At 45.7% G+C, this 12,353-nt stretch overlaps 2 protein-coding genes across 7 annotated transcripts in view; one reads left to right on the top strand and one right to left on the bottom strand.

The window, feature by feature from the left end:
- The window catches only part of Dus2 (dihydrouridine synthase 2), a 67,262-nt gene that overhangs the window by 20,104 nt on the left and 34,805 nt on the right, over positions 1-12,353 (top strand). For 2 of the 6 annotated variants that reach the window (XM_031341259.1, XM_031341260.1), the window contains exon 3: positions 9,060-9,201. In XM_031341259.1, coding sequence (XP_031197119.1) covers positions 9,076-9,201 — 126 coding nt within the window. In that variant the 5' untranslated portion in view covers positions 9,060-9,075. Of the gene's footprint in view, positions 1-5,792; positions 5,892-9,059; positions 9,202-12,353 lie in introns of those variants that run through there. The other 4 variants (XM_031341258.1, XM_031341262.1, XM_031341263.1 and 1 more) reach the window with 4 other exon arrangements.
- Ddx28 (DEAD-box helicase 28) lies at positions 3,921-8,448 on the bottom strand. The gene is made up of 2 exons (XM_031341257.1): positions 8,376-8,448; positions 3,921-6,442 (listed from the first exon to the last, which is right to left on the bottom strand). The coding sequence occupies exon 2, from the start codon at positions 5,737-5,739 to the stop codon at positions 4,126-4,128; it is 1,614 nt and encodes a 537-aa protein (XP_031197117.1). The 5' UTR covers positions 5,740-6,442; positions 8,376-8,448; the 3' UTR covers positions 3,921-4,125.

Genomic DNA, 12,353 nt, shown 5'->3' on the forward strand with positions numbered 1-12,353 from the left:
TTTGTCCTCAATATTGAGCATGAATAGTTGGTCTCTGGGTCAGTGTTAGACCATTTCTTCTAATCATGACTAGAGAAATTCTAAGAGGTTACAGATAAGCCTAAGAGGGATATATAGTCCCCAGTGAAGTTACATGTACCCCAAAGGCTCTTTGTGCAGATAGATGCCTGGTATAGACTTACTTGAATAACAGCTTTCACAGGGGACAGAGGACAAGTTAGAATTAATGTAAAAGATTCGATCCGTCATTCTCAGACAAGCAGACTTGTATGTCGACTAGAAACAATAGGAATGTTTTCCTAAAGGATCCAAGTTGCTGTAGTTAGGTTGCCATGGAAACTAAGAGGTGTGATGTCATCACTACCTACTGAGGTCACATATGGAACCTGTGACTTGGGGGATAGTCTTCCAAGCCTTGATGTTTAAGGGGAGCAGGGCAGAGGCAGAAAGGAGCCCTGTCAAGGCTCTTCTACCTAGCCTACTTAAGCACTACTGGATAAGCACAGCCCCAGCTGCCCCTGAAGGGTACAAGAAACACAAACTCTGATGTTGGTCAGAGTGAAATTTAACCTTACGTAGCAAAATTGTATGTCCTTGCCACTAAACAATAGAAAGGCAGGTTTCTAGGTTGGGTGGATTAGAGAACCAGAGAGGGTGGACATGGTGGTGCATATCTTTGTTCCCATCTCTTGAGTTTGAGGCAAGCCAAGGCAATATAATGAGACCCTGTCTCAAAAGGGGAAAAACGTCAAATCTGAACAAGTGTAAAAGCTATACCAGTTAGCAAAAATTAAAAGCTGGGGCTGGAGGAATGGCTCAGCAGACAAGAGCACTACCTACCTGTCTATAGGACTTGGTTCATTCCCCAGCATCTACATGAAGGCTAACAACAGCCTGTAACTCCAGTTCGAAGGGGATCCAGGACCTTCTTCTGACCCTTTGAGAGCACTGCATGTTTAGGGTGCTCAAACATATATGCAGGCCAAACATCCATAAATATAAAATAAAAATCTAAAAACTGCACAACAAAAACAGGCAGGTAGGCTTTAGTTGACTTTGTTCGGTCCAAAGAATACATCCCTAGAACATTTATTTATTTATTTATTTATTTTAATTTTTATAATTGAGAACTCAAGAAAATCTAAGAAGGCTGTGGATATAGAGCTATATGCAGACTGCTCACCTAGCCTGCATGAAGCCCTTGGTTCCATCCCCAGCACCACATACAAGAATGGATACTCTTGTATGCACTTGGGAGTGGATGCAGGGGGAATCAGGAATTCAAGCTCATCAAGAGTTCTTAGAGCCGGAGATTAGCTCCACAAACCACACAAACACTGATCTCAGTCAGATAGGGGTGGTTTATTGAATGCATACCCTGATACTGATCAGCGTCAGGTCAGGGACATAGCTCAGAGTTATCTGAACTACGACATCAAACATTTCTCAAGGTAGGTTTATAAAGGGGAAAAAAAAAACCCACAAAACCCACAATGAGCTCATATGTAGGTGCAGGAAGTGCCACCCAGTGGTCATCTCTGACTCAAGACATGTTAGACATAACAGTTCATACTGACATTTAATTTAATGGGCCCTATGTAAAGCTTTGTGGAATTTCTTAAGATTAACAAACCTCAGAACATACAGTACATAGTAGGGGATGTGGTCAGCATGACCCCACTCTGAGTTGTTATTTTTTTTCTGTGTCAATGACTGGCAGGCACATTACAGCAACAATATGAAATAACTGGCAGGCATGGAACAAAATGGCTACAGCTATGCTGGGGGTGGGGAGAGCAGACCTCAACAGAGTGTTTATCAACAAATAAATGCAATTTTTAATAAAGGGTGAGGCAGTTCATGGGCTCCCTCCAATAATGGTAAGCATACTAGTAAGAGGCTGAGGTAGGAGGGTCAGGAAGAGTACAAGGTTAAGACCCTTACAGAGTAAGACCCTTTCAAACTACTATGGCTGAAGCTGGATGTGGTGGCATATGAGAGGCATATGTGAGGGATATGCTACCACACCTATCTTTAATCCCAGCATTTGTGAGGCAGAGGCAGAAAGAGCTAAGTTTGAGACAAGTCTGGTCGACAGAGCAAATTTCATACAGCAGGGCTACATAAGAGACCCTGTCTCAAAAAAAAAAAAAAAAAAAAAAATCTTAAAACTGAAATAACAAAACCCAAACGTAGGTTCCTCCTACCCCTGACACATCTAAATAATGAGATCTCTGGGCTTATCCAAGGTCACAAGGTCACACAATGTATTTGCTTTTAGCAAAGGTCTTTTTCACATTTACTTTTTGTTTGTATGTCTGTGTGTGCCCATATTATACAGGATGGTGTTGAGGTCAGAGGACAACTTGAGATAGTCAGTTGTCTCCTTCCCCTATGTGGGTCTGGGGAAGGAACTTGGGTTGTCAGACTTGATGCCAGGTGCCATAATCCATTTAGTCATTTCATGGGGTTCCCGAATCAATGTCTTTTTCAGCAACACTATGGCTTCATATTATTCATGATGGGATTTCAGATTTATAGCTGATAGAAACATGATGACAAGCTCATCATATTCACAAGTGTTGTAGGTCATTATATTTAAAGTTGGGAGGATGTTAAAGGTGCTGGAAGGGAAAACAGTTCTTGCTAGTGACATTACACAGTGGGATTGGCAGGATATTTTTGTGGAAAACACACTCCTGGCGCACTGACATAATACCAATGGGCAGCTCCTTCCCTTCCCTTTTCAAAACAAAAAAGGTTGGAGATGCAACCATAGAGCACTTGACCAACAAGCTTGAGGTCATGGGTCAAACTGCCAGTGTGGTAAACAACCATGACAAAAAGAAACAACAGCAGCAACAACAAAAACCAAACAAGGGCTTAGATTCATGGCTCAGTAGGTAAGAGTACATACTTGCAGAGAACCAGAGTTTGTTTTCCAGCACCACCTGTACGGGGACAGTCATAATTGCATGAAACTCCAGCTCCGGGGGATCTAAGTTCTGAAAGTGCTTGCTTCAGGCGCACGCATACACACACACACACACACATAGAGCTCCGGGGGATCTAAGTTCTGAAAGTGCTTGCTTCAGGCGCACGCATACACACACACACACACACACACACACACACACACACACACACACACACACACGCACGCACGCACGCACGCACGCACGCACGCGCGCGCACAGATCTGTTTAAATGGTGGTTACTCTTACGGGTGTTCCCCACAAAAACATTATTAGCTAAGTGTAGAGGCACACATGAACTCAGAGATCCACCTGTGTCAGGCTCCTGAGTACTACCACCACCAGGAAAGGGACCCTGTCTTTAAAAAAAAAAAAAAACAAAGGAAGATTACTAGAGACCAGGTCCATTGTGTGATATATAGTGCCAACTTGTTTCAAAAGACACATACAAACAAGTCATTTTTTTCAAACTCATGATGCTGGGGCTGGCAAGATGGCTCAGCGGGTAAGAGCACTGACTGCTCTTCCGAAGGTCCTGAGTTCAGATCCCAGCAACCACATGGTGGCTCACAACCACCCGATCTGACGCCCTCTCCTGGTGTGTCTGAAGACAGCTACAGTGAATTACACAGGAACAAGTGGGGCCAGCAGAGGTCCTGAGTTCAATTCCCAGCAGCCACACACATGATGGCTCAAGGTCATTTGTACAGCTACAGTGTATTCATACACATAAAATAAATAAAAAATAAATCTTAAAAAAAAAGCCTCACGATGCAAGGGCCATTGAGATAACGCAGTGGGTAAAGGCACTTGTCAAGCCAGCGGAATGATGTTAGATCCCTGGAACACACAAGAAAAGTGGAAAGAAAATACTGACTACACAAAATTGTTCTCAGACCTCCACAAACACATGTAATTAGAAGAAAAAGAAATCATGACATTATGTAAAGTCAAAATCCACTTTATTTTCTGAACGTTATTCTGCAATCCTGTCCAGTAGTTTACTTTTCAAATTCAATTCATCATGTTTTCAGAGAGGCAAGGGCTGGTGTGACCCAGTGTCACCCACTGAGAAGAGTTCAACTTTCCTGGACCCCCAGGAAGATCCCTGCTCTAGCACTAGATTCAAGCCAGTCAAAAATCAGGTTTGTTAAGGCAAAGGGTCTTTCACTGAAGATGTTAGTCCTGGAAGGCTTCTCCTTCGACGAGCTGCCAGTTCAATTTTCTGAACCAGGCCCACATCCCATGGGTGGGCCACAAAACTGATAACAGTCCCCAGCACTTCGCTGCCCACACGACCTACCCTTCCTGCTCTGTGGATGTAATCTTGCAGAGTAGGGGGGAAATCATAATTGATAACTACTTCCACATGGATGCTGTCTAGACCACGTGAAGCAATGTCTGTGCAGACAAGTATGTTTTGGGAGCCCTTCTGGAAACTCTGGAAGATACCTGCCCTCATTGTGGCTGGCATTTGGCCTTGAAGCCTTAGATGTTGAATTTTGTGGTCATCCAGAATGTACCCAAGCCAGTTTACAGTGCTGGAGCTGTTGCAGAATATCAGGACAGTTCCTGAGGGTTCTGTCTTATTTGCTTTGTCATGCTGTTTGAGGATCTGAACCAGTTCTGTCACCTTCTCTGCTCCCTTTAGTCTCATAAATGTCTGTTTGACATGAGGCATGATGCAGTGCAGCTTGGAGCTGGTGATGGTGGTCAGACTGTCTGGGTTGGTGACTTTACTCAGCAATTGCTTTAGGCCTTCCGGAAACGTGGCTCCCACCATGACTAACTGAGCTTTGGGATTAAAGGGGTCTTCTAACTCAGCTGGACTTTCTGCTATCAGGCTCTTTTCCAAGATGTATTCCACCAGCTCCAGGAAGCTTTCATCTAGCAGTGTGTCTACTTCATCCAGCACTATGAAGTTAAGATGATGCAGGCTGATGAGCCGACTTTTCAGAGCCTTCCACAGCGCCCCTGGAGTAGCCACCAGCACATCTGCTGATGGTCGTTTACACAGCTGAAGTTTGAGCTTACCCATGCCGAGGCCTCCGCCAAGTTTTATCACCTGCAGGCCCAAGTACCTACCCAGTGACTGGGCCACTGCCTGCACCTGTTCGGCTAATTCTCGGGAAGGTACTAGAACCAAGCCTCGAGGAGCAGTGGAACTGCGGGAGTTCAGGTCTGGCCCTCTCAGGAGTCGTTGAAATAAGGGCAGTAGGTAGCTGAGCGTCTTGCCACTACCAGTTTCGGCAGCGCAAAGGATGTGGCGGCCACGAAGCAGTGGGGGGATGGTTCTCGACTGCACTGAGGTTGGCTGAACAACTTCGGGGACAGCCTCCTGAAGCGCGAGCAGCACTCGGGGTTCCAGACCCAGGTTCACGAAGCTGTCCCGGGACGAGAGTTTCCTCAGGGCGGGCGCTTCTTGCTGTACTCGCTCTATGGAAAAATAGTCCCGACGCGATCGCCGATTCTTCCAGCCACGCGAAGCCAGGGGCGCCGACTCCCAACGGCCTAGCGTGAGGCGTGCGGGCTGGTTCAACTCGGGCCTCCGTGCCGAGACCAGCAGTGGACCGGGTCGCACTAGCACCGGCCGTGGGAGTCTCCCAAGGCTGCTTCGTCGTTGTTCCTGCTGTCGCTGCAGAGCCCGCGGAATGCGCACCACTGGCAAGGACTCGTCGGAACCGCGCACCACTATGTTCCGTCGAGGCTCCAGAAGCAACCGAACTGCTAATGACAACAGCCGCGCAGGCCCGGCTAACGCCATAATTTCCCTTGCTGCAGAAGAGGCGCGTGCTAGTGACGTCAGGTACGCGCCCGTAGTCTGGAGTACGGTGGCTGGCGCGGGTCAGTGTGGCGTGTGGCGCTGCAGCACGGTCAGGAAGGAGGGAGGATCCTTAGGAGTTCAGTGGCTGCGAGGTCTGTAGGTTTCTATCCGGCATGGCGATGTCCAGATTGGGGTCATCTTTGGGGAAGGGTACTCGGTGGAGGCAGGCGTGGGAGTCCGCAGTAGAAGGGGCCATGGGTCCCTGCCTCGAAGAATCGAGCGAGGATGGCCTCTGTCAATTGAGTGCTTAATTTCTGAGATTCTTACTTGTGGTCTTCATTACCCAGTTCAGTCATCCCATAGAACTCCAAGGGTACAAAGTACGACGATGTTTTCATAGATATGCGGTCCGTTCAAAGCCTGCGTGCGGCAAGTTTCCCGAGAGCCTGAATGAATGGTAGGCCTGGGGACTGAGGCAAAGTTGGAAGTCTGGGTTTAGACTCAACCCTGTTCTCTAGTTTAGAACCCAGAATGGATGCTGGTGGCCTTCACCTTATTTCGTCTTTGAAGTTAGAGAGATGGCCTCAGTTCTTTCAGGTGTAGTTTCTCGGTTTTTTTTTTACACTTTGTCCCTTCCTTGTGAGCCCATCATGCTTCTCAGTCTGTTCATATCCACTGGCTTCTAAGGCAGATTCAAAATTGCCTGAGTAGAAGTAGAAAGAGGGAGATCCCGTTACCCTTATGGAGTGATGAAGCTTACCTCACATAGCACTGGTCAAGCAAGACTACTTGACGTGAACTTAGAGGTTCAGGTTATTAAATGTTTTTTTTTTCTTCATACTTTTTGAACATATCTGAAAAAAATGGGTATCAGGTGTCAAGTGCCTGGAGTGGGAGATAAGGTCCTGGGAGGTTCCTGATGTCTGGAGAAAGTGTTTTAATTTCATTCACTAGAGCTGACCCTCCATATTTATAAGTGGACATCTGTTGATTTTTCCACTGTAGAGTGAAAATATTCATGAAAAAAATTGTGTCTGTACTAAATATGTAGAAACATTTTTCTTTCTTTCTTTTTTCTTTTTTTGGTTTTTCGAGACAGGGTTTCTCTTTGTAGCCCTGGCTGTCCTGGAACTCTGTAGACCAGGCTGGCCTTGAACTCAGAAATCCGCCTGTCTCTGCCTCCCAAGTGCTGGTATTAAAGACGTGCGCCACCACCGCCCAGTGACATTTTTCTTTAATGCTACTTCCTAACAATACAGTATAACAAGTATTTACATCGTGTTTATGTTGTATTAGTCGAAAGCAGTTTACAGATTATTTAAAGCATGTGGGAGAAGATTGGGATATAGCTTAGTGATACAGTGCTTGTCTGTTAGTGTTTGTGAAGTCCTGAAAATCAAAAGCATGTATGAGTATGTGTAGGAATTTTATAGCCAGGCAGTGGTGGCACATGCCACCACTTGGCAGGCAGGAGCAGGTGGATTTCTGAGTTCGAGGCCAGCCAGAGAAACACTCTGTCTTGAAATAAAAACCAAAACCAAAAACAAACAAAAAAAAAGGGGGGGGGAGTTTTATATAAGGGGCTTGAGCATCCTTAGATTTTGGTATCTTTGAGGTTCCTAGAACCAGTCTCCTAATAGCTACCTATTGATGACAGTACCATTAAAAAGACTAAAATTTAGCTGAGCATGGCAGCAAATGTGGTTAATTTCAGCACTTACAAGAGACAGGTAGATCTCTGAGTTGGAGGCCAGCCTGGTCTACAGAGCATGTTCTGGTTAACCTGGACTGTAATAGCAAGACCCTGCCTTTAAAAAAAAAGTAGGACATAGGTTATGTAATTTTATTTTCCTTCTTTATGGTAGTGAGGATGCAGGCCAGGGCCTGTGTATTCATAATAGTCAAGTGCCTTATTAGTAAGCTACAGTCCTGATGCTTGATTGTCGTCGTCCCTGCCCCCAACCCTGTGCTTTCTTTCTTTGTGTACCCCTGGCCAGCTTAGAGCTCACCATGCCCAGTGCCAGCCCCAGCCCCTGACTTTCTTTTGGTTCCCAGTGTCTCTCCCTTCACAGTATTTCTAGAATGTGACCACTGCTTACCAACCTGTCATCTCTCAAGTTGATTTACTGAATTGCCTTTGAGTTGATCTCCCTGCTGTGCGTCAGGGTGCAAGTCCTTTCAGGACCCCTTCCCCTGTTTGCTGTTAATACAGTAGTCAGTGTGATCCTCTGAAAACATGAGTGAGCTCCTGCTACTCTCCCACTTACAGCTCTTTACTGGGTCATCTTTTTGAAGAGCCACCAGAGTCTTGAGAGTGTCCCCCAAAGACCTACATGATCTGAGTACTGACCCATACCATCTAACTGCTGCTCCTAAAACATTGGACTTCCATGATTTTCGTTGTCATGTAGTCACTGTTATCCTCCTTATGACTCCTCCAGTATACCAAATAAACTTCTGCCTTGGGTTCTTCGCACTGGTTGTTGCCTCTGTTGAGCGTTCTACATCCCTACGTGGCTAATCCACATCTCTATTTAAGTCTTATCTTTTTTTATTGAAGCATACCTCAGCTTCTCTATTGAAAACCGATCCTAATGCTTTCAGCACACTACATAATTTTTTATTTATATGCTTACTGTTTGTTGCTTCTTCTCCCTTACTGGGCTTGACACTCTCTGAGGCAGGAGACCTCCTACTCTTGCCAGTCCATTTTGTTCTCTGAGACTATGACAGCTTTGTTCCCAAGAGACTGTGACAGTGACTGACACTTAATGAATAGTTGCTATGACTGAACATGAATCAGAGATAAGTATTTGAAGGATGGAGGAAGCCTGCCTTGCATGACAGAAGGGATTTTTTTCTACTTATGTTTCTTTTTTTTGTTGTTGTTGTTGTTTTTATGTATATAAGGGTTTTTGCCTGCATGTGTATCTTTGTATCACATGTGCCCAGGAAGGCCAGAAGAGGGCATCAGAACCCCTGAAACCGGAGTTACAGAAGGTTGTAAGCTGCCATGTAGGTCCTGGGAATCAAACTCAGGTTCTCTGCAAGAGCAGCAAGTGCTCCTAACCACTGAGATTTCTCTCCAACTCTATACTCTTTTTTTAAATTTAAAAATTACTTTTTAATTGTGTGTGTGGTGGGGCATGCATATGTATGGAGATCCAAAGACAGTGTTCAGCAGTCAGTTCTCTTCTTCCACTACTGGTTCCAGGGATCGAACTTAAGATGCTCAGGCTTTTGCAGCAAGCGCTTTTCCCCACTGAGCCATCTCACATGCCCACCACTACATTTCTAACCTATATTTTTGCTTTCTTCAGGCATAGCAGAGGAGGAATGATTGTGAACAGCCTCTCCCTGTGCTATCACAATAAACTCATCTTAGCCCCGATGGTTCGGGTGGGGACTCTGCCAATGCGCCTCCTAGCCCTGGATTATGGAGCAGACATCGTTTACTGTGAGGTAAGGTACTCCTTTCTTTCTGAGAGCTGCAGGGGAGCGGGGACAGGTTTCATCTTTGGATATGGCAGTGTTTAGGAGGCAGAATGGGACCTCCACTCTCAGTTTCAAACTAAAGTCAGAAGAGATTCACACACATGATGCTGCTGAGTCCTGTTTGTCGTGATGCCCTCAGGACTTGGGCTGAGGTTCACATGGACAGAAAGCTGTGAGGACAGAAGGCTGTGTGGGTCACATGGACAGGTGGACAATCTCATGTCACTGCCCAGGCCCCCATTCAGTACACTAGTGAACTGGAAGAAGAAAAAGAGAGCCAGATTCAGAGTAAGGAAGTTGGACAAGGTTGGTGTTGGTAGTCATGGGATTTTTTTTGTAGTAAGTCAGTGAGTGTATCCATTGGCTGCCCCAGAGATTATTAGGGCTTTAAAGCCAGGTTCAGAAAGATCTGATAGGAAAGCGGAACTGCCAGAGTAAGCAGATACTGGCTAGTGAGGGGGTGTTCTCAGCCGAGCACTTACCAGAATTATCTAGATGTAATTCTGTTATCCATGGCTGTGTGGTAGAGGAGGCTTCACACCTTGCACATCAGGAACAGGCAGAGGAAATGAAGCAGGGTGCTTCCTCCAACTGGGCCACATCTCTGCAAGTTTCTGACACCTCCCAGTAATACTGGTAGATTGACTTATTGATGAAGCAAGCCCAAAGCCTCAACATCTGGAAATGTTGTATTAGAGACTAATCCTTTAACAAACATGGTTTATGTTGGGCAGTGGTGGTGCACGCCTTTAATCACAGCACTTGGGAGGCAGAGACAGGCAGATTTCTGAGTTCGAGGCCAGCCTGGTCTACAGAGTGAGTTCCAGGACAGCCAGGGCTACCCAGAGAAACCCTGTGTCAAGAAACCAAAAAAAAAAAAAGAAAGAAAGAAAGAAAGAAAATGTTCATGTGTGTGGGAGCTGGAGGTGCATGCAAAAGTCACATGACAACTTGGGGTATTGGTTCTCTAATAATACCCTTTAGGTTCTGAAGCTCAAACTTAGCTCATCAAGCTTGTGAGGAAGGTCTTTTACTTGCCAAGCCACCTTACTGGCTCCAGGATTCTTTTTCTTTTGGAGACAGAATCTTACTTTTGTCACCCAGACTGGGCTGTCTCTAGAGTGTTTAATCCAGCTGCCTGCTGTTTTATATGACCTTTTTTTCTGGAAAGATGTGAACCTCATCTCAGATAGAGTACCAGTGACAGAGCAAAGTAGTGAACCAGTGAGGTTTTGGTTTGTTTGTTTAGATTATAATATAATGACCCAATGAATTTTATTGGAGTTACTTCAGGAGTGTGGGTGAGGAGTTACACACAGGGACAGAAATGACTCAAAGCTCACTCCAGCATGGGTGACAACTCTCAAAAGACAGACATGTAGAGTACACTGTACAACTTTCAGGAAGCTAAACAGATTGGAGACTGTCTCTATTCCGCAGCTCAGTTGGTCTGAGCCTCTTCTAGATCACTCAGCCAGTCTCTGTCTCTCCCAGGTGGCTTAACTAATCTGAGAGAGTGTTTTTTAGAAGTCTTTACTACTTTTTTATGTCTGGGGTGGGAGGAGTATATCTGGTATATCTGGCCAGTTTCAGGAACTTCCTGAAGCCTTCCTGAGTTGTTTACTTCAGGAGTCTAAGGCCTCTTCTTTGGGAAGGAATGTTTCATCTCCCCTAAAAACATACTATGTCTTTGGGAGGCCCCCTCTAGCATGGAAGGCTAAAGGACAACCTTTTACATGTCCAGTGTGGCTAACTAGCTTTCCTCCAGGATAAAAGGTTTTATTTTGGAGGAAATTGCTTCACAACACCTAAACTTCTTGGCACAGTGTAGGACCTTCTCTTCTCTGAGATGATGAAGAAGAAAGAAGTTATGGAAGAAAAAGAAAGCACGGGCTCCCATGGCTATAGGCTATAGGAGGATTAGGAAGCCAATCTTCTGTTGAAAAAGAGGAATGGGATAACAAAATGATCCACCTGGTGTTATTTATTGATAACCATGCTGATTAAGCCAGTTAAAGTTCTGAGTTCTTTTATTAATGGCTAGACCAAGATCAGGCTCATGCCTCTGAAAAGTCTTTTAGTGGGCAAGATCAGGTGTTAGGGTTTTTCTGGCACAAGGTTATCTTGGTGGTCAGGAGCCAAGAACTACCACAAAGACACATCATGCAACAAACCTCGCATAAGAGATTTCTGGGGAGAAGCAGAACCTGCTACCTCCGAACAGGAGGAGTGGCAGCAGAGGGCTGGGTTCGAGGCCAGCCTGGTAGTGGACAGGGGGCTGGAAAAAGGGGAGGGCTGGACAAAGAGCTGGACTTTACGGGGTCTTGGAGCATGTGCAGTGAACAGAGTGATCTTTCCTTGTCTCTGGTTCCTAAATCAGAGTGAGTATAGCATTTTCAAAAACAAGACCATACTTCCTTCAGTACTGGAGTAGGAGGCGATACATTAATGAGGGGTTTTAGAGCGGCCTAGTAATATCTGCTTGCTTGCTTGCTTGCTTTTCCTTTTTCCTTTTTCAAGATAGGGTTTTACCATATAGCCATGGCTGTCCTGGAACTTATTCTGTTGATGAACAGGCTGACCTCGAACTCACAGAGATCCACCTGCCTCTGCCTCCCCAGCACCACTCCTCGTTAACATCTGCTTTCTTTGCAAGACTCAGCAGTATTGTCTAGACAGTTCATAAGTTCGGACCATGATCAAGGTCATAGACACTCCCAGAAGCACTGCCAAGCCGAGGTGACTGTTGGGGGTAGTGGGCGTATAGAAGGGTGAGATGTAACCAGGTAGGCACAAGATAAAGTTGGATAGGATGGCATTAGTCATCTTAGCAGATACTTGTGGAAGGTAAAGCCCTTGTCCTGTCCCGTGGAGATGATAGTGTAGAGTTTGAATGGCAGTCAGTATGCTGGCTCACAGCCCCATGGAAGCCTGAGTGGTTGGCTATGGGGTTTGGCCCTGGTTGGGGATATGCGTATTATTACTTAACAGTAGCATAGAGCCAGTGGTTTCTAAGATGGTGGAAGGTAAAGTGAGGGTAAGAGGGAGAGAGGGCCAGGCAGTGGTGGCGCACACCTTTAATCCCAGCACTTGGGAGGCAGAGGCAGGCAGATTTCTGA

The sequence above is a fragment of the Mastomys coucha genome, unplaced genomic scaffold (assembly GCF_008632895.1).
Source record: "Mastomys coucha isolate ucsf_1 unplaced genomic scaffold, UCSF_Mcou_1 pScaffold22, whole genome shotgun sequence".
Lineage (NCBI taxonomy): Eukaryota > Metazoa > Chordata > Mammalia > Rodentia > Muridae > Mastomys > Mastomys coucha.